Consider the following 24424-nt stretch of genomic DNA (forward strand, 5'->3'; position numbering starts at 1 on the left):
CAACGAGTGCGTTTCGGGGTGAGGTGCATTTGCAGTCAGAGCTAGGCTCCCGTTCGTGACCCAGCCCGACCGAGGCACCCGCGGCCCAGAGCACCCCGCAGGAGACCTGGCTCACACCGTTGAGGTGCTGCCACAGACGCAGGCACTGGCCACACTCCACAAATTGAATTGGAGACTGTTGGTTCTCAGAGCCACAGGGGAGCTCCTTAGGTTCAGCGCCCTGCCCAGACAGGACGGCCCCAACACATGGTTCCCTGCCTCTGCCAGAAGCACTTTATAGGACGGCAAGCCCGTCACCACTGCCTCACCGCACCCTCAGCCCGACCTGTGACCACTCAGACTCAGGACAGCCCCCCTTCTGTGCGTGTTTCCTGGTGGGTGGTACCGTGTTGGCATTTGGGCCAGGGCATTTTTTCATGGTGCGGGACTTTGCAGGGCATTTAATATCGCGGTCCCTGCCCACTCGGTTCTTCTACTGCCCCCTCTCCCGCCCCCACGGTGCTAAAGTACCTTCACACAGTCTTGGGGGTGAGGGTATCACCTGTGGCTAAGAAGCACTGCTCTAGAGAGACAAAACCCACCTCTGGCCGCCTTCCTCCCCTCACCCCGGCTCAGCAAAAAGCCACAAGTCTTGTCTGTCTGAGCGGCTGCCAGCCGCTGTGCACTAGCTGGGGCTGAATGCAGCCTAAACTACCCAGCTCGCATTTACCCTTCTTTTAGTCTGTTCCCACTCTGCCCCGCCAGACTCATCCTGCCTCTTGTTGCCTCACACGTCCTGTCCTTCCAGCCTGTCCCCCTCCAATTGGGCCAGGGCCCTGCAGCCCCGCGTAGAGGCCTGCCTCAGACCTGCTTGGCCATGACCGTTCAGGCCACGGGGCGCCATGGATCTGGACCCCGGCCAGGCCTTTGCCAGGCTGTTGCTGAGCTGAGCTGCCGGCATGAGAATGTCCCGTCCTGGAGTTCACCAGATGAGGGATGTCTGTGCGCCAGGGGCTACATCTCGCTAGTTGGGGAAGTAAGACCTGTGAGGCAACTTGGGAACTGCCAGGTCCAGGCAGGGTTAGGGTTCGGTGACAGGTCGGCCTGGCCTTGGGGTTCCAAAGGAGGAAAATGGCTGTCAAGAGGCTGCCCAGACGACATGGGCCTTGGTCTTCAAGGGTTTGATCTGAGAGCTGGGCAGGTGCCTTCTAGGAGTTTGAACTCGCTTTCCCTCAGTGGGCCGAAGAGCCACTGCCTGGTACCCAGTGCCCTGCCACCTGTACCACCACTGGTTCAGCTCCCTGTATGTGCTCACGGAATGATGGAGAATGCAAAACAGCAGCCTCTCAGAGATGGGAGAGCCCTGTGCCCTGGAAGGTTTCAGGGAGAAGTGATGGATGACCAGCTGCTTCCGTGGAATGTGGCCTCCTTAACGTAGCACATTCTGGAGGACACCTCCCACCCTGAACGTCAGGACTAGAAGGGAAAGTGGGCCCAGAGCAGGACAGTGACTTGCCCATGAACACACCGCATTGAACCACACACAGTGCTCTGCCCTTCCCTCTGCTGCTGGCCATTCAAGATCAGTGAGGTGCTGTCTGGTTGTTCACCCAACCCTGATCCAGACCTTGCCCTATTCCCCATTCTGTAGCAGGGCAGCTGAGACCAGAAAGAAGTGTCATCAGTTGAACAAGGACCGGTCCACATCCCTGCAGACGCAGGGCTGAGGCCGAGATCACATTGTGAGCCAGTGATTCGAGTCTGGTTGGTCTCTACTCGTACCTTCATGAATTTCCTGGGAAATTCCCATGAGGGGCATCACCTTTTAAGTCCTCATGTAATTTCCCAAACCAGAAGGAAAGAAAGTTGAAGAGAAAGTCAAGTATTTTCACAGAAAGGAAACTTTTCTGACCACCCTCCTCCACAAGTGTATTGAGTGACGTGGGGACAGAAGCCCCTCTTGCCTTATAATCAAGGAGACCCTAACCCAGGTGAGCTTGAGGACCCTGTGATGTCCAGGATTTGGTGTTTGAGATGTGTGGCTGTTTGAAAACTCAGGGGTCCTTGTCTGTAGGCTCTGAGGACAAGTAAATAAAAGGGTGAGGGAGCCTTGGAAGCCTGAAGCCCCGGGCTCTCTCTGGGGAACTGTGTGACTGTCGCATGGTCACAGCCATTTATGTTTTTGTTTTAATGTTTGTTTATTTTTGACGTGGGAGAGGGGCAGAGAGAGGAGGAGACACAGAACCCAAAGCAGGCTCCAGGCTCCGAGCTGTCAGCGCAGAGCCTGACGTAGAACTCAGACCCACAAACCGTGAGATCATGACCTGAGCTGAAGTCGGACGCTTGACCGACTGAGCCAGCCAGGCGCCCCGTCGTGGACATTTAGAGGAAAGGTTACATGGAGGTTGGTGCCACGGCACCAGGCTGGGAGTTGGGGCCCGTGACCCCTCGAGCCGATAGGCACACGGTGGCACTCATTGCCATGCAGGCCCCAGGCATCAGAAAGGGCCAGCCGGCGGCAGCCCCGTGGCAGTTGCTGAGGGTGACAGTGTCGGGAGGAATGGCGAGTGCCCGCACGTTTGGGGAGGGCTTTGTGGTCTCTGGAGCAGTCAGTGGGCCGTCTTAGAGTCTGGTCCTGATGAGCGAGCTGTAGGTAGGTGTGTGCTCTCCACTTTACAGGGATGTGCAGAGCTTCGGGCGGGAGAAGGAGGGCCGGGAGAGGCCAGCCCAGGGCGGCACGGGGCCTCGGGCCCACGGTCCTGCAGCTGGACCCCTTCACAGTCCCCGCAGCGGCCCGGACTTGTTGCCGGCAGACGTTTCTGCCTTCTTCTTGCTCATGAGTGGTTAAAAAAGCCATTTGTGATTAGCACATTGTCCATATGCAAATCAGTGCTGCAAAAGTAATTAAAAGCCTAATACGTCTTGTTTACACTCTTCGTTTAATTACAGCCAGAGCCCGCTAGAGCTGGGGAACACTCCGGAATCAAGGGGTGCTGCCCTTCTTCCAGGAGAGGGGTTTGCGCCCCCCCCCCAGAAGAGAGGTGCCTGGGTGCGGCCCCGGTGCTCCCCTCTGTGCGGCAGGTTGGGGCACAGGCCCTGAGCCAGGCTGCGGGAGGCGAGCTGCTGCCCTGGCGTCTTCCAGCTGGGGAACTTTGGGCAGCTCTGTAACCTCTCTGTGCCTCAGTTTCCTCATCTGTAGCACTAGAATAACAGCAGGGCAGGACTTGGAACGTGCTTGCCGCCGGGCCTGGCACACAAGATGTCCCACGGGCCAGTCATCATTCCCCCAGCCCTCCGCTTGGTGCCGGCAGACTCTGGCGCTCTCACTCTTGTCAGCTGACGAAGAAGGGGTCATTCAGAGCTGACCCCTGGTGTTCTTCTTTCCTTGGTCACATCACACTACCTTCACCGCCTTCATTGTTAGCTGCTTTTGTGTAGCCGTACCCAAAGCTCAGAGGGTAACGGGCCCTTCTTGCCCCCAGAAAATTAAAAAAAGACAGAGAAAGCGAGGAAGAAAGCAAGAAAAGCAAGCAAAGAAAGAAAGAAAGAAAGAAAGAAAGAAAGGCAAGGAAAAAAAGAAAGAAAGAAAGAAAGAAAGAAAGAAAGAAAGAAAGAAAGAAAGAAGAAAGAAAGAAAGAAAGAAAGAAAGAAAGAAAGAAAGAAAGAAAGAAAGAAAGAAAGAAAGAAAGAAAGAAAGAAAGAAAGAAAGAAAGAGGAAAGAAAAAGAAAGAAATGAAAGGGAGATTGAAGGACCCATAAATCCTGCTCCATCGGTTCCAGATTGCTAAGATACAGGATCTTTCCTCCTTCCTATTGATAAAATTTAAAACCCTGTAATATGCAGTTAGCGACGCATTTCCCTCTATGTTTCACCGCAGGGAGGAAAGGAAGCGGCCCGAGTCGTTGTGATGATAGAGAGCAGTGTTAATGGTCCCCCTAAATTAAAGAGGGTGGGAGCTTCAGCTCCTCACTGGCTTGGTGTTTCATTAATGGTAACTCTACAGCCTTGCATGGAGACGGGACCAATATAGCCAGATCAGGGAAATTAATTAGGGTCTGACAATACCCTTAATAGGAATTCGTTATTTCTCCCAAATAAAGTGGCTGTTAGAAATGCAAGGGAAGAAATAACTCAGCCCTCCCCTCCTCTTCCCTCCCTGAATGTCTGTGTAGACACTGCCACAGGAGGTACCCGGGAGCCAGGAATCATCACTCCCTCTTGCTGGGCTTTACTCATTTTCTCACATTTAGCAAACATCAGTCAGTGCCCATGGAGCTGCCAAACAGACATGTAAATCGTCTACTATAACTGCAGCGTGAAAAGCTCTTTCATGTGACAAAAAGAGCTGAGGGAATAGAGGGAAACGTCCTTGCTTCTGCTTAAGAGAATCACAAAAGGGAGTATCCAGGCTGGGCTTTGAAGTATAGGTAGGAGTTCACTAGGAACGGGAAGGCAGAGGGACACTGAAGCAAAGCCCCAGAGGCTCCGAAAACGAACAGGAATGATGATAACACTCCCTCTCATCGATAGCATTTCTGCAGAACTTCTAAGCACTATCATTGTATCAGCAAGTAAACATGGGTGCCTACCTACATGCAGTCAGGCTGGAGAAACAGAGAGGAGAGCGTATGTACGATTTAGCAGGGACTCTGTGCCAGGCACTGTGCCGAACTTGTATTCGTATGTTTCATCTTAGGAGAGCGTTCGTCCCATTTTACAGATGAGGAAGTTGAGCGGACTTAAGTTCAAGTTGATACAACTTGTCGGTAGCAGAACCCAGGTTTGACCCTATAAAGAGTCTAGGTTTAGAGCCCAGAAACTTAGCCTCTGTACCACAGGGCCTCCCTCTGCCATTTGAGCATTACCCTCAGAAATGTTTGGTTGGAGTCCCTGAATATCTGCCAGGATACTTGGTGCGGGCCAAAGCTAATGATTTGATGGATAGAGTGTTTTTTCCTGGGTCACTGTTTGGGTTTTCTCTGCAGCCTGTCTCTCAGACCAGACTTTACAGGCCCTCTGTCCCTTCATGCTGGGCAGCTTCCCTGAGAACCCTCAGGAAGCTGTGCCCCTTGGAATCCTCAGGGACTGCGAGCTGTCCCTCATAGCGTGCGCTGCCCTCACGTTATCACCATCTTCCAGCAGGGAGGCGCCATCTTCCCCGATCCTTAGCTCCCCGAGACAGTGGGGCGTGGTCAGACCCATCTGACAGTCTTGCCCTTGACAAACCCTGGGACCCTGTGAGCCTCAGCTCCTAAGAGATGCATCTGCCGAGCCCACGTTAAAGGGAATGTGTTCTCGGGTGAAAGCCCCTTCACACAGTTCCTTGCTTCTAGAAGCCACGCGATAAATCGTAACAGCGACAGCAACAGCCGGCAGTTTTAGGTGCCTGCGTTATGCCAGATGTGGCCATTGTGCCTTAGACGTGTGAGCTCGTGTAATCCTCGTGACAGCCTTCTGAGAGAAGTACTAGTAGCCCCATTTTACAGACGAGGACACTGAGGCATAAAGAGAGTAAGGAGCTGCTTCATTAGCCCTTCTCCGTCCCTCTCCCCAGAGGGCAGGACCTCTCACTTCCTGGGTGCCGGTGCCCGTGGGGTCACAAACGCACTGTGAGTGGTCAGCAATTGGAATTAAGGAATGGACGCCGTGTTCCCTTCTCAGGCATCCCTCTGAGGAGAGTGTGGAGAGGTGGGCTTTCTCTCTGGTTAGCAAAGGCTTTCTGAGCCCTGTAGGTTTGAAGACATCATGCCAGGCACAGGTAGCCTAACTCAGGACTCCTGGGGCAGAAGGAAAGAGGCAGGAGGGCTCTCATCTGGGCCCCCCACTCGGGCCCTAGGAATGCGAGGAACAAGTAGAGCTCAGGCCAGTGGATGCGGCAAGGGCTTCCTGAAGGAGGTGGCCTTTGGAAGAGGAGCCTGGGAAGGACGAGTGGCATTTTTTTCAGGGTGAGGACACAGCATCCCAGACCGGGAAGAGGCACAGAGATGGGAAAGCGCCTGTCCCCGTATTAGGGAGCTTTTGGCAGGCAGAGCCCTGCTGAGATTCCAAGTGGCTTCTGGGACTGCTGTCTCTCTGGGTGGATTGGATTCTTAGGGCAGTTTTGGCTGGGCGAGACTGCAGCTGGGGGGAGCTGTGGCATGAAAGCAGGCCGTGCTGGATTGAGGGCGCACAGAAGGAGGCAGGATTCCTAAGAGTGGGATTCTCTTAGCTCCAGGGGCCCTGGCCTCCCTTTGAATTGCAACCAGGTATGGGTAAGAGGAGAGACTGGTTCCCGACCTGGGCTGAACTTGTCTGCAGGTTAAATAGTATTTGCCGGAGGAAGGAAGAGTCTCAGAACTACACAGCCCTACACAGGCCTTCTAGGCCTCTTCTTCATCACCCTGCGCCCCCTCCCACACTGGAAGGGCCCAGGAACCTGGCTTGTCCTTGCTCCTTGGGCACAGGGAGCCGGAGCCGGGCAGCCCCCCTGGCGGTGGTGTCTGAGTCCGGGCAGAGGCGTCGGCAGGGCTGACTGCCATGGGCCTGTGGGGGCGAGAGCCTTCACTGCGACAGCAGGAGCCGTCTCCCCAGGAGATGAGTCACAGCCGTGTTGGTGCGGCTGCCACTTCTGCTTCTGCAGCAGGTGCGAGTGGGGGCGAGCAAGTCCCCGAGACCGCCCCTCCATGCGTGTGCCTGTCTCTTCCCCCGCGTGTGCACAGCAGCATGTCAGCGGGGCTCGTGTGCACGCACACATACGTGTCCCCCTCCGCACGCGTGCGCTCCTGGTGTGTGCCTGGGCTCTGGGGTGAACCTTGCAGCCGGGCGGTGGGATGCCCAGTTTGGGAACGATGGTTCCAGTCGCTTCTCACCGGCTTTGGGGTGGAGGGGACGAAACAGGAAGGAGCTGGTTTCCGCCCACAAGGCCCACCCACGGAGCTGCAGGGCAGTTGGGAGCCTGTTTGTGGGCCTGTGCAGTATCCTGGTGAGCCGGGGCCTCCCCACCCGAGGCGGTGAGACAGCAGCTGCCGGCTCCCCGCCCAGACTTCAGGCGGGGCCCTGCCGGGCTACAGGGGCTCCCGGAGGGCTTTGCTTCCCGAGCCTGCCGAGCGCGTGCTCAAAGGACACGAACCTTGGGCAGAATGGGCCATCAGCCTGGAGGGTTGATAGCAGCTTGTGGGGCAGGCGGACTGGGGAGAGAAGACAGACTCACCCTTGTGTTCTGTTAAGCTGATGGGAGTCCCGTGTTCAACCCTGCACACCTAGAATGAGCCTCACAGGACAGCTGGTGTCTAGGGGTCTCCTCTCCGTTGTTTAAAACTGTCGCCTGCAGGGCCTCCCTTCGAGACTGTGGTGTGCCAGGCCTGCGACCAGATGGTACCCCAGCCCTCTGTGACTTGTGCCAGAGAGGTGGGTCTAGCCCAACTGTGCTGAGGAGCAGGCTCCTTGCTTACCTGCCTGTGCTGCTGCGCCCCCCCCCCCCTCCCGAGCTCTCTGGGCACCCAGGTCCCCATCGGCCATCCCAGATGCAGAGTTTGAGGTGTCTGTCACCTTTGGCCTGTGCATCCCGGCCTCACCCCCCATCATCAAACATGATGCAGACACGATGCTCCCGGCAGGAGCGGGGAGCAGGCAGGAGGGCTGGTTCCGGAGGACATTTCCTCCCCTTCAGGTTCTTGGCCTGCTGTCTGCCCCTGGAAATCACGAGTAATGCTCCAGCCTGTGTCCCTTTCTAGTTGAGAAAGCCTTTTTGTCTGCGGTCGTCTCTCTGAGCCACATCAGACTGACACGACCGAGGCCTGTGTTGCTCAATCTTCCTTGACTGAGACCCAGAGTAAAAGCACGTATTAACGGCTGTGACCCAGGACGCACTCATACGTGTGTATAAAATCAAGATGTTAAGTTCAGGGAATAATATGTATTCTGACCACGTGTTCATGCTTAACTGCTTTCTGTTTTATTCCCTCTTTTTTCCCCTCATGCTGGTTCGATGTCTTGACCCGCTCGGGTTTCATGACCTACAGCTTAAAAACTCTTGAGAGGAGAGTGGGGGAGTACTATTCTTAGGCCCATTTTACAAAGGAGGGGACTGAGTGCAGACAGGCGGGAGGAGCTTGTCCCCTGAGCCAGGGAGGGACAGGACTTGTATCCAGGGTACCCCGCCCCCGCCCCCAAAAAAAGCCAGGAGAGGAGGAAAAGGGAGTGGTAGGATTTCTCTGAGACCAGGAGGTCGGGGCAGGCCACTCCAGTGAGGTGATTTCTGAGCAGAGATAGGAAGGAAGCCAGGGGCTGGCCGGGCAAGAGGGTGTGAGGCCGGGGAGGAGCAAGCCTGGGCAGACAGTGCCGTGGTCCTGCCCTCCAGTCCGACCGCCCCCGCAGGGCCCTGCGTGCCTTGACTGCGTTGACTGCCGAGGGCTCGGCCTGGCAAGAAACAGGCGTGAGACTCAGACCCCCGGCTCCTCTCTGGCTGCTTGTCATGCAGGACTGCGGCTCCTTCCTATAAGGCCTGACCTCTGGGCTGGCTCCCAGCACCCCCAGGGCCTGCTAAGCTGGGGTAGAAGCTCTCCAGGAGTGAGCGAGAGCTTTTGCCTCCTGCCGACTTCCTGTGACGAAGGCACGAGCCCAGCAGAGGCACGAGGCGCTTTCTACCACCCCACCCTCCTCCAGGCCTCCTTCCCCCATCCTGGTACCCAGCAGCGCTGCCCGGCAGGCCTCACTGCTGCCCGTCGGGGTGCTGTGCGGGGCCACTAAAGCAGATGTGGGTGCTCTGTTTCTCCGCGCCTTCTGGGGCCGTGTCTGGGATGTTCTCCTGGTGAGAGGCGCCAGAGTCCAAGTGGAACAGGCTCCAGAGGAGAGACAGCTCCGGCTCAGCACTCATAAAGGCTGGGCCTCGGGCATGTTCTCGATGCTGTAACCCCAACAGCCCTCTCCCTCTCCCTCTCCCTGGAGTCACTCTTTGCAGCAACTAACAGGAAGCCATTATTGAGCACTTACTGTGTATAGGGCAGGGTGTTGGGCCTAAGGTTAAGTCCTTGCTTCTGGTGTTTAGGGGCTTCCCAGGAGATGTCACCAAACACAGTGGGTACTTCTGGGCCTAGCGACGAGACTGGGGAGACGTGGGTACGGCTGCTCCAGGAGAGCTGGGAGCCAAGCTGGGAGGCAGGATACGCTGATGAGCTGACAGGGTAAATCGCTCTGAAGTGTGTGAGTTTGGACTTTGCCTTGTAAACACTGAGAGCCAAGGAAGGTCTTTGATCACGCAGAGCGTCTTGGGGGTTGGAGGGAGATTAGCTTGGCAGGGATGTGCAGGAGAGACTGGGGTTGGGAGCAGGGGAGGAAGCATGGCAGGCAGGCCTGTACCTGTGATGCAGAGTCGGGAAGGAGACTGACGTAAGGAAACTCCTGCCAAAGTCCAGATCCGCAGGGCTGTGTGGCCAACCTGCTCTGAAGGGTCGGGAGGAAGGGGGAAGAGGTGAAATTCAAGACTGGGGCCCTTCCGGCCTTTTCTGAGAAGGGACCGGGAAGTTCCAAGGGGAAGCGGGTGTGGGGGAACCAGAGCTTTCTGGAGGGACCACTTCATGTCAGAGCGTGGTTGGAGGAGGAGCTCAGGTTGGGCCTGCGGCTCTCTCTTCTTCCTCACAGCGCGGCCTGTGGACTTCGGTGGCCTAAGGTGAGACAGACAGCCATGGGGGTGTCCCCAGCGATGCGGGGAGAGGTGGTCGCTTGGCACGGTCCGTCACCGTGCGATGTCACCTGTTCGGCGTCGGACAGCCTGTCAGGGCTGGGGGGTCTAGAGCTGGCTGAGATGGGGGTCACCTGGGCTGGGCTGGGCTGGGAGCTGCGGAGCGTGGTGGAGTGGCGGGGCCCTCCTGTGTACGCGGCCCCTGAGAGAACCCCCCTCTGTCTCCCTCTGCAGTGATGGGTCGTTCCCCTATGACTCTGTCCCTTGGCAGCAGAACACCAACCAGCCTCCCGGCTCCCTCTCCGTGGTCACCACGGTTTGGGGAGTGACCAACACATCCCAGAGCCAGGTAAGAGCCTTTCCTGCCCCCAGCCCCGGCCCCTCCCAGGCAGGACCATCCCCTGAGCCCCGGGGCCTTTGGTTCCCCGTCCCGTGCCAGCCCTCCTGGCTCTCCCGGGCTCTGCCTGGCTGGAAAGACCGGCTCTCAGGGCACACTCAGCTGTGGGCACGCCTCTACCCTCCACACCTGCCTCAGGAAGGTGGCAGCTGGCCCCTACACACCGTCCCCGGTCTGGGGCCCTTCCTGGGGAATGAGTCTCATCTGACAGAGAGCCAGTTCTTCCCCAGCCCACGTTTACTTTGGTTGGATAAATGGGAGAACTTCCTGGCTGTTACTGGCCTCAGGGCCTCAGTGTCTGGGGTCTTTGACACTGGGTAACCTGGGTTAGATTTTAGCAAAATGGTGAGCTTTCAGCTTGTGACAAACCCCTCCCCACACGCCTGGCCAAACCTGCCTCCTGCTCTCGCCCCTTCCTCTTTCCTCCACTCCTTCCTCTCCCGCCTGCCCAGCCTCTGCCATGGCCATGCGGAAGGCTCGGGGCTGTTTGCCGCCTGGGAGGGCACCACTGGGCCTCCCTGCAGTCTCGGGGCACAGGGGTCCCTCTCGGCCAGCATCCCGCCACCCTCCGGAGCTGGCAGATGGGCTCTCTTCACCCTCACGGAGCAGCATCCCAAGGCCTCTGTGTGGCCCGACCCTCCGGGCATCCAGGACCCTTGGCAGGGGGAGGGCTGAGAAGTCCAGTGCCTTCCACCTGGCACCAGGGGCAGGACCAGCCCTGCCTCACTCGATCACAGGCTGAGGCTCTCCTCTTCTGTGCTGCCTGCTTCCGGGCTGCATTACCCCTTCGAAGCATTCATGTGCTCTGGGAACAATTCCTGCCTCCACTTTTCTCCTCCTTTCTCTCTGTTCTCCCTCTTTCACCATCGCAACCCCTCCCCCCCCATGTCTCCTTCTTCCTCCCCATGCCGCCTGGGGTACCGCTTGAGTGACAACCACTCTCTGCCCACAGGTCCTCGGGAACCCTATGGCCAATGCCAACAACCCCATGAATCCAGGCGGCAACCCTATGGCATCGGGCATGACCACCAGCAACCCCGGCCTCAACTCCCCCCAGTTTGCTGGGCAGCAGCAACAGTTCTCGGCCAAGGCCGGGCCCGCTCAACCCTACATCCAGCAGAGCATGTACGGCCGGCCCAACTACCCCGGCAGCGGGGGCTTCGGGGCCAGGTGAGCAGCCTTCCACCCAGGAGGAAGATTCCAGTTTAAATGCCAGCACCGTGCTTCCTGGCACATCATTCCCCATTTTGAGGCTGATCTGTGGGTCAGACACTACAGCAGCTGCCGTCAGGCCCATGGTGATGGGACCGTGTGCTCGGGCCTCAGAGTGGCCCTTGTGCCTGGTGTCTGTATATGCTGGGACCCACGGAGAGGGCGGCCCCAGCAGCGGGGGCAGAGCTGCTCCACGCAGGTCAGGCAGGTCACCTCCCGGCCGGTTGTGGAGGCAGAGATGCATAAGGTCAAGAATCACCAGGGTCAAGAGGAAGGGAGGAAGGGGCACAGAACCCCAGGAAGATGCTGCAAGGATGTGGGGGGGCGGGCAGAGGCAGCCCATTCCTCCTCTGCGGTCCCGTACTGTCCAAGACCACCTCTCGGGCTTCACCCCTCTCCGCGGCCCTCTAGCGGCCGCGGGAGTCCGCGCCGCCCGGCACCCGACACGGGCGGCTTGCTGGTCACCAAGTGACACGAAGGGGGCTGCCAGCCCACAGGAGGCCCCGCGCCCCTTTGGGTTCAGAGTCTAAACACCTCCCCTGTCTCTGAGCTGGGGGCGGGAGGGCTGGGAATGATCTCTCTTCTCCCTCCCAGCCCAGGGCTTACCGCGGTTCATCTGTAGATTCAGGCGGTATCTAAGTCTTCCCTTCTTCTCGCTTGCAGCTACCCCGGGGGTCCTAACGCCCCCGCAGGCATGGGCATCCCTCCGCACACCAGGCCGCCCGCCGACTTCACTCAGCCGGCGGCTGCTGCCGCGGCAGCTGCAGTGGCGGCGGCGGCGGCCACGGCCACGGCCACGGCCACGGCCACTGTGGCAGCCTTGCAGGAGACGCAGAACAAGGATATAAACCAGTACGGACCGGTAAGGGCCCCGCCAGTCCCAGTCGAGCCACGGCCCACTCAGCAAGGCAGGCAGCCCCAGGGAGTCAGGCCTGGGGTGTCAGTGCCCTGGGTGCTGGGAAAGCTGATGGGGTCGGGGTGTGTTTGGGCTTTCTTGGAGGCACGTGGAAAGGTGTGTGTCAGGACGTGGGTGTGGCGGGGGAGGGGGAGTTTGTGTTTGTTCCTCGTGGGTTTGTGGCTCGTGCGTGTCTGAGAATGGGGAAGGAGGTTCCTCAGTGCCCTCTGGGCTGCTGCTCGCCAAAGAGTGGACTCCATGTCTAAAATGTCTTGTCACCAGTCTGTCCCCGTGGTGGCCTCTGAAGACCATATACTCCTTGTCATCCCATCTGGGAGTTGAGCCCTGGTCCCAGTTCTGCTCCCCTGACCTTCAGGACGGGTGGCATGTGAGGCGAGGGGGTTCCCCACATGAGTGCAGGACAGGGGACAGGAGGTGGGGACCATAGGATGGGCACAGCTGGGACTGCCTCAGACTGCCGATGGAGGGTGTGTCTCCATTGGCCAAGGGCAGGGCCAGGGCTTCCAGGAAAGGGGCTCCTGCCTCCATCCTCATCCCCCCCCCATCCTTCCACGCCCCTCCCCACCTCTGCACCTTCTTCCCGTTCCCTGCCTGCCTCCCTGGAAATGCTGCCTGCTCTCTGGAGTGACTGCGCCCCCACCCCATAACACCCTTGGGCTGCATCTTTCCCGTGTGGCCTGCAGAGGGCAGCGGTGAGCCCAGGAGGCCAGAGATTCCCTTGGGGCCTGGTCACCAGCTGCAGCCACACAGGAAAGTGCCCCCCAACCCAGAGCCTCCCACCTCCCCCACCCTTCCCTCCCTGCACTTTCAATGCATGTGGCATTTTATTCTTTTTTTTTTTCTTCTTCTCCCGTTGAAGGTCTGTTCCTCTTTCCAGATGGGTCCCACCCAGGCGTATAACAGCCAATTCATGAACCAGCCCGGGCCGCGGGGGCCTGCCTCCATGGGGGGCAGCATGAACCCCGCAAGCATGGCGGCTGGCATGACACCCTCGGGGATGAGCGGCCCTCCCATGGGGATGAACCAGCCCCGGCCGCCCGGCATCAGCCCCTTTGGCACCCATGGGCAGCGGATGCCCCAGCAGACCTACCCGGGGCCCCGGCCCCAGTCCCTGCCTATTCAAAGCATAAAGAGGCCATACCCGGGAGAGGTGAGTGTGACAGCAGGCAGGTGGCGTTCATGGTGGGAGCTGGGGGCGGGGAGGGGGAGGGGGGGAAACCTGGGGCTTGAAAACACAGGGACTGTGGGCAGTACTTTGGAAAGGGTACGAACTGACCTGGACAAAACCTGGACCAAAAGGCCAAGCCTAAGGACTGAGGATTAGGGCTCCAGGGTTTAAGACCAGCTCTGCCATTTCCTAGCTGGAAGTCCTTGATCAAGCTGTGTCCCTTCTTGAGTCTTGGTTTTTCACCTATAAAAGATGGTGACGGTCCAGCCCACCTCCTGGGGCTGCTTGGAAGATTTGAATGAGGGGCGGTACCCAGGGCGCTTGGCCCCAGGCGGGGCCGACTGGCTACTGGGTCACTTGAGTAAGGAGCGAAACCTCCTCGAGTCCACATTCCTCACATCCACATGAAGGCTTCTCACTTCCAAGAGCGAGAGAGGAGACAAAACCCTGTACATATCTAATGTCTGTGCACGTCGGAGAAGTGATTGGAAGGCAGACAGCATGCTTCTTAGGGCTCTTCTCCATCAACTGTCAGCTGCTCTTTCGGGAGGAACATTGCCTAATTGGCTGCCCAGCCAGCTCGGCCAAGGGGGCGGTGAAGATTTAGGGAAGTAAAACCCACACCTGTCCTCTGGGAACCGAGACCTCAGCAGGAAAGAGAAGGTCTAAGCAAGAACCCATAAGGCAGTGATGCACAGTGGGGTGTATGGAATTCAGCTTGAGGTCAGAGAAGGAGGACTTCCTGGAGGGGGTGTCATAGGGCCTTCCGTGAGCAACGGGAAAACAAGTTGGCAGCAAGTGGCCTATCTGGGTAAGGATTTAGCTCAGGAGCAAAAGACACAGGGCCCCTAGAATCCTAGCCCAGCGCCCACGCTCCTCAGGGAGCCTGCCTCGATTCCTTACCTAGGCGAGGCTCCCTGCTGAGCAATTTCCCCGGCAGCTGCCTGCTTGCTGCCTGTTCTCAGACCCGCTTCCCCCTGCTTGTCTCAGAACTGTGGCCTTCAGCTCGGGCTTGCAAGTGGGTTTAGAGTCCAACCTTAAGTGCCTCGAAGGCCTCTGTGATTCCCTCAGTATTCACCCTAGCTCGGGCTTGGCCATTGTTGGAGGCATCCTGAATCCAGTTAAGGGAGAGGTCAGGGACCTCCTCAAACACCCAGACACTCCTGGGTGGGCACGGGTGCAGGGAGGTACCAGCCAGAGAAGGACCGTGGCTGTCAAGGCCCTGGCTGTCCTTGTGCTGGGGGCTCAAGCAGCTGGCCTCTGTCTCCCACATACAGCCCCCCACATGAGCTCTGGGCCCTCTCTCGCCCCTTCTGTGCTCACACTCCCAGCGTCCCTGCTGGCCGGGCTAGAGATGCATGTGCAGACCCAGACTTAGGGCTGCAGGCCCCCAAGGAGGTGATAGCAGGAAAGGAGATCGGGAAAGGAATTCCCAGTCGTTGCTCTGACATCCGTCTGTGCCTGCCCCTGTGCTGCGCTGCCCGGGGCCCGCCAGAGGCCTTCATTTATGTTTACTAAATCATCCTCTTCGTAGAATGCTGATGCTCCCCGGCTACAAAACGCCTGGCTCCGGACTGTGACGCCGGGTAGTCACGTGGCCTGACGCTGCCTGGGAAGGCAGGCCTTCCCTCGCAGCGGCGTGCTTCTAGAACCTTTGAGCTGTTGGCACGTTGGGCCGGGGGCAGGTGCCAGACTGCCCCGTGCCACACAGGACTCCTCCTCTGCAGTCTGGTGGGAAGGCCCCAGGCCCCACCTGCGTTCCTCCTCTGGTGACGTGACAGGAACCCCAATGTCACACAGAGCGGCCACCGTATCGCAGCAGCGTGAGTGGCAGATTCTCTGACACTGGCGTGGACACCTCCCTCCTCCGCCGCTTACCTTCAGATCCTGCTTTCATTTGTTGAGCGAGGATTTATGGAGGGTCCACTGTCTACCAGATTCCGGGACACAGCTGGGACCTCTGAGCCTGGAGGCAAGAGAGACAGTTACTAAACCAGGAGCTTCAACAGACAAGGGAGAGGGAACCAGTGACTCCACGGGACGTGATGGCCTGGAGTGTCTGGGCGGCAGGTGGCCCCTGAGGGTCACTTAATCTTACAGAGGGGGAAGGCAGCTACGAGGTGGACATCGGCGTGTCATGTGTCACGTTGTAGATCTCCGAGGACAGTGGTCCTGCCCCTCCCTGGAGCTGTCTTCTCTCTCAGTTGCCTGTCTTGAGAAGGGTTGTCTGGAACCTCCCCAAGGCGGCTTCTCCCCACCCCTGCCACATGGCCCAGAACGGACTGGCTGTGCGTTCTCTTCAGTGCGGGTTCTGGGGACGGTGCCTCCCAGATTCAGCCTCAGATTGCAGGGGTCGAGGGAGTCCCCTCTCTGGAAGCACATCCTGTTGTCTGCCTTCCCCCGTCACGTACCAAGTACTAGGAGAGGCACAAAGGGGGCTTTGGAATAGGGCCCCCTCACGATGGCAGGAATGAGAGGCTCTGAAAGTGCCCTCGGTTCGGGGAGCAGGGTACTTGGAGAAGACATCTTCACGGTGAGGGGGCCTCAAGCCGCACAGCCAGAACCTAGTGTCTCAGAGCAGCAAGGGCCTCAGACATCATCTGGTTCAGCCTCCTCTCTCCGGGTGGGGGAGGGGGCAGTTTGCCAGTGGAAAACAGCAAGGACAGAGGCGAGGTGGCCGTCTGGTGAGTAGCTTGGCCCCACGACACTGACACACCTTCTCCTCTCCTTTGCCACCACAGCCCAACTATGGAAACCAGCAATATGGACCAAACAGCCAGTTCCCCACCCAGCCAGGCCAGTACCCTACCCCCAACCCCCCAAGGCCGCTCACCTCTCCCAACTACCCCGGGCAAAGGATGCCCAGCCAGCCGAGCACGGGGCAGTACCCACCCCCCACGGTCAACATGGGGCAGTATTACAAGGTGAGTTCTACCACCCCACAGGCCCCTTCCTCCCTCCCCACCTCCCATCCCCGCCCCCACCCGTGTCCTCTTGGCTCTGTGTTCCCCTGAGTCACCAGGGGGCAGGCAGAGACTTCCAGGATGTGTCATCTTGTCCTCAGAGCCATGCGTGCAGCGACCAAAATGTCCGTTCCTGTTCTCACGGGCTCAGACAAGGGTTTTGTCCTCTCCTTTCACTATTTACAGCACACGGGATAATAATTTTAAAAAATGCATTTTTTTTAAAGGAAAAAGCGTCCACCTAGATATAGTAATATTAGTTCTAAACCTTGTTTCGCTACACGCACATGGGCATCAGCCTGTTCTGAGACTGTTACTAAGGCTGTAATTTTGAATATGTTTCTTTCACTTGAGTGAAATCACAAGCGTGTCACTTATTGCTACAAAGTCTCCATGATTTTTATTCTTTTAAGGATGTGTAACATTCTGCGGATACATAACCACACCCTCTTTTATTCACTTTTTATTGGGTATTTGGGTTGTTTCTGATTTTTCACTTTGGAAGTAACAGTATCACAGATATTTTCAGGTACATAGCTTTTTCCTCCCTCTTTTTTTTTTTTTTTTTAATGTTTATTTATTTTGAGAAAGAGGGAGGGAACAGAAGCAGGGCACGGAGAGAAGGAGCCAGAGAATCCCAGGCAGGCTCCGCGCTATCAGCTTAGAGCCCAAACGGGGGCTTGAACTCAGGAACTGTGAGGTCACGACATGAGCCAAAATCAAGAGCTGGATGCTTAACCGACTGAGCCACCCAAATGTCCCTCGCTTTTTCCTTCTTTGGGATTATTGTAAAGTACATCTCAGGAGTGAAGCCTGCTCTAGAAACACTTTTACGTATATTTGGCGAGAATTCATGCTGACTTACATGACCACCTTCGCTGCTCCAGCTTTAACACACTAGGTGTTTCTGGTTTTTTTGTAAACTCATGCTGTATCACTAGCTATGGAAAGAGAGAGGAAATGCTGTCCCCACGGGTGACCTGCTCCACCCCTGTCCCGCTCTGCACCCCAGCACTGGATGGGCCTCACCAGCATCCCCTATATGGTACCGCTGGCCAATTTTCACATCAGGAAAGAAAGCAGGCTTCTGGTAGCTTTTCTGCCTTCCACGTTCATCACGTTGTTTATCTTGTTTTCACAGCCAGAGCAATTTAATGGACAAAACAACACCTTCTCGGGAAGCAGCTACAGTAACTACAGCCAGGGGAACGTCAATAGGGTATGTTCCAGTTTTCATCCTAGCTCTAAGCCCCGTGCACCTGTGTGTCTAAGGGGCCATGCCGTCCCCGGGCCCATGGATCAGGGTGCATTCCCGGGTCGTCAGCTCTGGGACACAGTAATGCCCAGACGGAATCCACAGGTCCAGGCAGGTGGGCCAGGGATGCATAAGGACTGGGGCCAGAAGGGTGAGGGGCTCCTGGGGTGCCAATTGCCCAGGATGCTACAGGCCCCACTCCATCTGGGGACCCCCTGAGCTGGGGGGGTTGGAAGGTATGGTCTAGAGTCATTATGTAGGCAACCAGAGACCTGGGCTTCACCCCAGCTCTCCTCTCCTCCTGAGATTGCATTAGACTAGTCCCCCCTACCCTGAGTCTATGTCCCTGTTTGTCAAGTGGGCAGGGGACCCTGCACCTGCCTAGCACTGCAGTGCCGTGACCCAAGTGAAGGGTGGGAAGGCCCTTCCTAGGCCCACCTGTCTTCCAATTGAGACAGAGGCCTTAGTGCTGACCAGGATAGACGTATGTCCCGAGGGGTGGGGGAGGGCTCTCTTCCCTTGAGGGACCAGGAACCATAGTCCCAGGACTGTGGGGTGGGTGGGGTGTATGTCCACAGACATAGTCCCTCCTATCCCTGTGACCCCATAACCTATGTGTGGTTTCTCTTTCCCCCCAGCCTCCTAGGCCGGTTCCTGTGGCAAATTACCCCCACTCACCTGTTCCAGGGAACCCCACGCCCCCCATGACCCCCGGGAGCAGCATCCCCCCGTACCTGTCCCCCAGCCAAGACGTTAAACCACCCTTCCCGCCTGACATCAAGCCAAATATGAGCGCTCTGCCACCACCCCCAGGTGAGTGCCCCACCTCCTCCCTCTGTCTGGCCAGCCCCACCTCCTCCCTCTGTCTGGCCAGCCCCACCTCTTCCCTCTGTCTGGCCAGCTCCATCCAGGGCCCTGCAGTGGGCCAGGAGCCAGGGGGCTTGGAAGTTGGACTGCCTGTGGGGGCTGGGGGTGTGGCAAGGGCAGGAGGGCTTGAAAGCAGATAAGCCCCACCCAGAAGGGAAATTTGGGGTAGGGCTGTGCTGCCAACAGTCCTCATCACCTTCCTGAGCAGCTGGAGGCTGGAAGGAAAAGCGGCTCCCAGCTGTGGAGAGGGGCTGGGCGGAGAAGCCTGGCGCTTCCAGAGTGGGGAGTAGGTGGGCATAAGAGGGGAAGTAGAGCCAGGGTGAGTGGGACACGGGACTCAGGGGTGGTCAGGATAGGGTCCGGTGGACTGACAGAAGCAACAGGCTCCCTGGTGTGCACGCGGGCAAAGAGCCCAGCTTCTGTGGCCCTGTTTACACACACGCCTGCGTGGCCCCGTGAGCGCGCAGTTAAGGGTGCGTGTTGCGTGGGCGAGCGAGCTCCACCACCCACAGCCCTGGAGCCCATGCTTCTGTGTGCTCGTGCGGCCACAGGCGCGGGGCTCATCCAGCTCCTTCCCCACCCAGCCAACCACAATGACGAGCTGCGGCTCACGTTCCCCGTGCGGGACGGCGTGGTGCTGGAGCCCTTCCGCCTGGAGCACAACCTGGCTGTCAGCAACCACGTCTTTCACCTGCGGCCCACAGTCCACCAGACCCTGATGTGGAGGTGAGTGTCACGGCGGGGGGCACAGGCTCAAGCCGGGGGGAGGAAGCCCCCGGTGGTGACCTCCCTAGCCCAGGCATTGCCGTGAACAGATCATAGCAGCATCTGCCTGCCACCTTCACCCGTTCAGCATCATTGATTGGGCCCTGCTCTCTGCAAGGCTTGGGGGATGTCACAGGCCTCGGCAGGTATGGTGGCCTAAGAGCAGGGAAGCAGCTGTCACTCACCCTGGTCCTGAGAGACTGATCGGGGACGACCTCCCAGAGGAAAAGGTGGCTAGCTCAGACCCAAAGGCCAATAAGGCAGTATTCATCGCAGAGGCCCTGAGTTGGCAAGAGGAACTTGAACATGGTTTGCTGTGGCTAGAGCGGGGACACAGAGGGATGGGGCTGGCTTGGGCGGGACCAGCAAGTCCGACAGGTTGCGAGGGGCTGGCCGCCGAGCCAGGCAGCTGCTCAGACGTCCAGACACACTCGAGTACAAGGTCTGGAGGTGGCTGGCCAGGCCAGGCCCTGTGTTCTGTGCCTTCCACACATGACGTCACTACCTGGATCTTGTCAGTGGGCAGTGCTTGTGCCGTTGGCAGTGAGACCAGAGAAGCTGATTAGCTTGCAGGGCTTCTCACAGCAAGCGGCAGAGCTGGGACTCAGACCCAGTTCTCTTGAATGCCGGGACCCACTGCTGTCTCCACCCTCGGCCCTTCCTCCTCAGGCAGGACTCACACTTGCAACCGTTAGTTGCCCAGTGAGCACCTAAAAGGCACGAGACGGGTCTGCCCTGGGCACATACGTGCGCACGCACAGCTCACTCGATGCCTTGACCACACTGAGCCGGCTGACCTGGGTGCTGCTCCCAACTGGAGTCTGGTGTGGACATAATCAGTCCCCTAGCTGGCCTTGTCACATTACTGTCTGTCCGTTTCTTTCCTCTGTCTCCATCCTTGGGGCACAGGATAGAGGGGCTACGGGGAGCGGTCAGGAGGAGACCAGCAGAGCTGTGGGGTGTGGCTGGAGTGAACAGTGCAGGGGACTCTGGGCTGTGGTGGGTTTGGACTGGGGATGTGGGCAGGGGGAGGCGAAGGCGGTGGTGCCAGCGGAGGGCGCGTGGCCCTGAGGGACTCGGGCTGTGGCGAGGTGGCCAGGCGTCACCGAGGCCCCGGGCAGAGCCAGCTGAGCCTCACCGCACCCCCTCAGGTCCGACCTGGAGCTGCAGTTCAAGTGCTACCACCACGAGGACCGGCAGATGAACACCAACTGGCCGGCCTCGGTGCAGGTCAGCGTGAACGCCACGCCCCTCACCATCGAGCGCGGGGACAACAAGACCTCCCACAAGCCCCTGCACCTCAAGCACGTGTGCCAGCCGGGCCGCAACACCATCCAGATCACCGTCACGGCCTGCTGCTGCGTGAGTGTGCGGGTGGGGCTGGCGTGGGGGGCTGAGTCCCCCCTCTGGCCTGCAGCCTTGACTGCGGGTCTCTGTCCTCATCCCCGCAGCCACGGCAGTGGTCTTGCAGAAACACGTCTTCACAGACGTTGCCCCGGGGCTGTGGAATAACTGTGTGTGTCCCCCCGCTCCATGACCTGCTCTGGATCCACATCTGAGTGACACTCCTGTCCTCCCAGAGATCCGGGCCTGGCACACAGGGCTTGCCCAGGGACCTGCGGGGAAATAGATTGCCTGCCTGTCCTGCTCTGCTGGCCTCGGTGGGGGACATACGGGAAGGAAAATGACTGATCCTGCCCTTATGAGCAGAGAGACAGAAGTCACAGGATGGGGAATGCTGTCAGAATGAGGAACCTGTAGGGGCTTGTGGGGGTGTGCAGTCCTGGAAGGCTTCCTGGAGGAGTGAAGACAGGGGTGACCCCCTCTGGCAGGAAAGGTGGAGAACACATGATATGGAGCCGTGCCAGGCAAGGTTAGGAAGTGAGGCCCGCTCCAGTCCTCATGCCTGGTGTCCCATAACTCAGGCCAGGAGGTTTTCAACATCAGAGTCAGCCTAGAGCCCAGGTAACGGTCCCCCAGGTGGTGACCGTTGCCCGGGTCCCCAGGCTCACAAGTCCCAGGACACATCCTGGGCCTCAGGAGACCCTCTTCTAGAGTGGCATCACTGTGGATCATGGGCCCTTTCCTGTGCTTGGCCTCCAGGGGCCTCTGGGCACAAGTGGGGCCAGCCGTGGGGGCCTTGGGGCCTTGGGGTGGGGACTGAGTACGCTTTTCCTCGGCAGTCCCACCTCTTCGTGCTGCAGCTGGTCCACCGGCCCTCCGTGCGCTCCGTGCTGCAAGGCCTCCTCAAGAAACGCCTCCTGCCCGCGGAGCACTGTATCACGAAAAGTGAGTGCGGGGGCGCAGGGAATGAGAACCGGGACCGGCCTTTGGCTCCATGCACACACCCCGGGGCCCGAGCGTTCCTTGGCACCAGTCCCCACCGCCCCCCCAGCTCATGTCCCTCCTTCTGGAGCCGTGGGGGTGATCAGATGAGCATGGGCTGTGAGGCCTGCCTCACAAGGAAGAGCTGGCTCACAGCACAGGATGTGAGGCAAATTAAAACCACACACCGTGGTGTAGACAGGCCAGGCAAGCTTCCTGGAGGAGGTGATCACCTAGAAGATCACTTCTAGGAACTGGACAAAGGGGATCTTCAGCCAGGGGTGGATTCTGGACCGGCCTCCCCACCTCAACAGCTCATGTATAAACTAGAGACAGGGTCTTGGCTCAGAGTCCCCTCCTTTGGAGGAGGCACCCAGGTGATGACTCGGGGGCAGTATGCAGGGCGGTGCACCGCTGCCTCTCCGCTCGACTTGCTTCTCCACATCACCTCCTGAGCCCTCCGTCCCCGCCCGGCGCTTGTCCGTTCCCATCTCCACCCTTGTAGAAGTGAGCACGGGAGCGCCTGAAGGGCTCTCCACTGGCCCAGAAAATCAGTGGGAAGGGCCAGACCGTGTTTCTGTAAGTGCCGTAGAAAGTCCCCCGTGCTGGTGAAGGCGGGGTCTGTCCCGCAGAGACTGGGGAGCTGACGCGGCTGCTCCGGGGACACACGCGTTCCACACGTCGCATGTGGGGGCTGCCGTCCCAGAGAGCCGGGTGGCCCAGGGCCCCCGGCGGGCCGAGCTCCCCTGTGACCAGGCCTGGGTGCGCTAGTTATTCCCAGGACCTCCCAGTGTCCGGGGGGCGGTGGAGAAGCAGGGTGTGTTTTAGCCACACGAGGGAGTGTGATGTGTGCAGGGTGGCCCCGTCCTCCTCAGCCACCTGTGCCTCCTGCCCCACAGTCAAGCGGAATTTCAGCAGCGTGGCTGCCTCGTCAGGCAACACGACCCTCAACGGAGAGGATGGCGTGGAGCAGACAGCCATCAAGGTGTCCCTGAAGTGCCCCATCACATTCCGGCGCATCCAGCTGCCTGCTCGAGGTCACGACTGCAAGCACGTCCAGGTGAGTGGTCCTGGCAGGTGCAGCTCGAGCGGGAGCAGGATGGCTGGCGTCTGGCTGGGATGGTGAGGGGCAGGCGGGGGCGGGAGGGCGGGCAGCAGGGCCTGTTTCTGGTCCCCAGAGGACTCGGCGGCCATCAGCAGCCGGTTGTATTCACTCCCTCCGGCCTCCGTCCATCCTTTGAGCGAGCATCTTCTCTGCATGCTCAGGGCTAGGTTCCCAGGGGGCCCCAGAACCGATTTGGACAGTCCCAGTCCTGACAGATGTCAGAAGCCAGGTGCAAGTCCTGCACATACGGCCACAGCTGGCCTGGAGCCCCAGGGCAGGGACACCTCTGCCTGATCGCTGCTGTGTCCTGGGGCCTGGCCCCAAGCAGGTGTTCAGGAAGTGGCCGTGGAATGAGTGACTGTCGTGGCCTGGGTTGCTCTGATAGAGCACTGTGCAAATGTGGGCAGCCTGGATGGGTGGGGTTCCCTGGGTGGGGGCTGCTCAGGAAGAAGTCCCAGAAGAGGGGGAGCGGCCATTCCTGCAGAGGCTGGGGGGCCAAGCCAGGTGAAGCCTCGGCCCCTCCCTCCACACAGCAGGTCTGGAGGGCTTCATGGTAGGGCAGGAGCTTCCCTCAGGGAGAACGCTGTGGGCACCAACACGTACTGATGAACTCGACTGGATGTGTTCTCGGAGCCGGGGCTGGGCTGACGGGGAAGCCAGGCCGTCATGGGTCAGGGTCTGTGGAGACACGCTGTTGGGCGAGCCAGGAAGCCTTCTGAGAGGACACAGGCGAGGGGCCATCGGGCACAAGGGTGGTGTGAGAAGCGAGCCATGCAGGGACTCAACGTGGCCGGCTAGCCATGTGAGCAGGGGAAAGGCCTCATGATCGCCGGCCCCCACAACCCAGCCCCCGTCTCCCCGCCCCCCTCTGCCTCCCCGCTGGGAGATCTTCACAAGGGTCCCAGAGACGGTGGCACTTGCACCTACGCGTCCTCTCATCTGTCTGTCTGTCTGTCTGTCTCCCGGCCTCTGCAGTGCTTTGACCTGGAGTCGTACCTGCAGCTGAATTGTGAGAGAGGGACCTGGCGGTGTCCTGTGTGCAAGTGAGTAACACCTACCCCGGCGGGACCTTCCTCACTGGCCTCCATCTGGGCCTGCCGTCTGGGGTCTAGCCACCTCCTCCTGCCCTAGGAGCCAAACAGAGAACCCAGACACGGCAGAGGAGCTCAGCGCACAGGGGCCGCGTGCAGTCTTCTTGTGTCAAGTTGTCACAAGGCCGTGCTCTCCTGTCACTGCCTCCACTAGTAATCCGTGGCAGAAGCAGAGTCTTTGACACGGTGGGGAGGGGTGCGCTATGCGCTAGTCTCTAGGCTCCAAGAGCAAAGGCCAAGCCCCCTTCTCTTTTTTTCTAGTAAAACGGCTCTGCTTGAGGGCCTGGAGGTGGATCAGTACATGTGGGGCATCCTGAACGCCATCCAACAGTAAGTGGGCACCCCCCCAGCTCGGGGCACATGGAGGGGGCGGGGGAATGCCCGCCTGGATTGGAGGAGGCGAGACGGGGACATTCCTGATACCCCACCCTGTCCCCAGCTGCAGACCATTCGCCAACCCAAGCTCTCACCTCTGTGACTCTACCTCAGGAACTTTTCTATCTGGGGGCAAATGAACTTTCTAGAAAGGACTAGGCTCAGCCAGAACAAGACAGTGCCCCGGACAGCCACTTCCTGGGTGGGAGGCCTTGGGGCCGGCTGTCCTGTGTCCAGCCACTTGCTTTTCCTCACCTCACCCTCCCCATCTCTCAAACAGATGTAAAAATCCCTCACACCCCTGTCATATGGCAGAGCGTGGCAAGGATGGGGACAGGGGCCTAGGC

General features: G+C 58.9%; 1 protein-coding gene across 5 annotated transcripts in view; it reads left to right on the plus strand.

Annotated features, from left to right (window-relative positions):
* The window catches only part of ZMIZ1 (zinc finger MIZ-type containing 1), a 233259-nt gene that overhangs the window by 198317 nt on the left and 10518 nt on the right, over positions 1–24424 (plus strand). For 4 of the 5 annotated variants that reach the window (XM_045040201.1, XM_045040204.1, XM_045040202.1 and 1 more), the window contains 13 exons: positions 9873–9987; positions 10988–11205; positions 11911–12109; positions 13023–13313; positions 16073–16255; positions 17436–17513; positions 18188–18362; positions 19001–19142; positions 20333–20543; positions 21365–21470; positions 22406–22566; positions 23587–23654; positions 23964–24032. In XM_045040201.1, coding sequence (XP_044896136.1) covers positions 9873–9987; positions 10988–11205; positions 11911–12109; positions 13023–13313; positions 16073–16255; positions 17436–17513; positions 18188–18362; positions 19001–19142; positions 20333–20543; positions 21365–21470; positions 22406–22566; positions 23587–23654; positions 23964–24032 — 2016 coding nt within the window. The remainder of the gene's footprint in view (positions 1–9872; positions 9988–10987; positions 11206–11910; positions 12110–13022; positions 13314–16072; positions 16256–17435; positions 17514–18187; positions 18363–19000; positions 19143–20332; positions 20544–21364; positions 21471–22405; positions 22567–23586; positions 23655–23963; positions 24033–24424) is intronic. The other variant, XM_011287295.4, reaches the window with a different exon arrangement.

The sequence above is a fragment of the Felis catus genome, chromosome D2, assembly GCF_018350175.1.
Source record: "Felis catus isolate Fca126 chromosome D2, F.catus_Fca126_mat1.0, whole genome shotgun sequence".
Classification (NCBI taxonomy): domain Eukaryota; kingdom Metazoa; phylum Chordata; class Mammalia; order Carnivora; family Felidae; genus Felis; species Felis catus.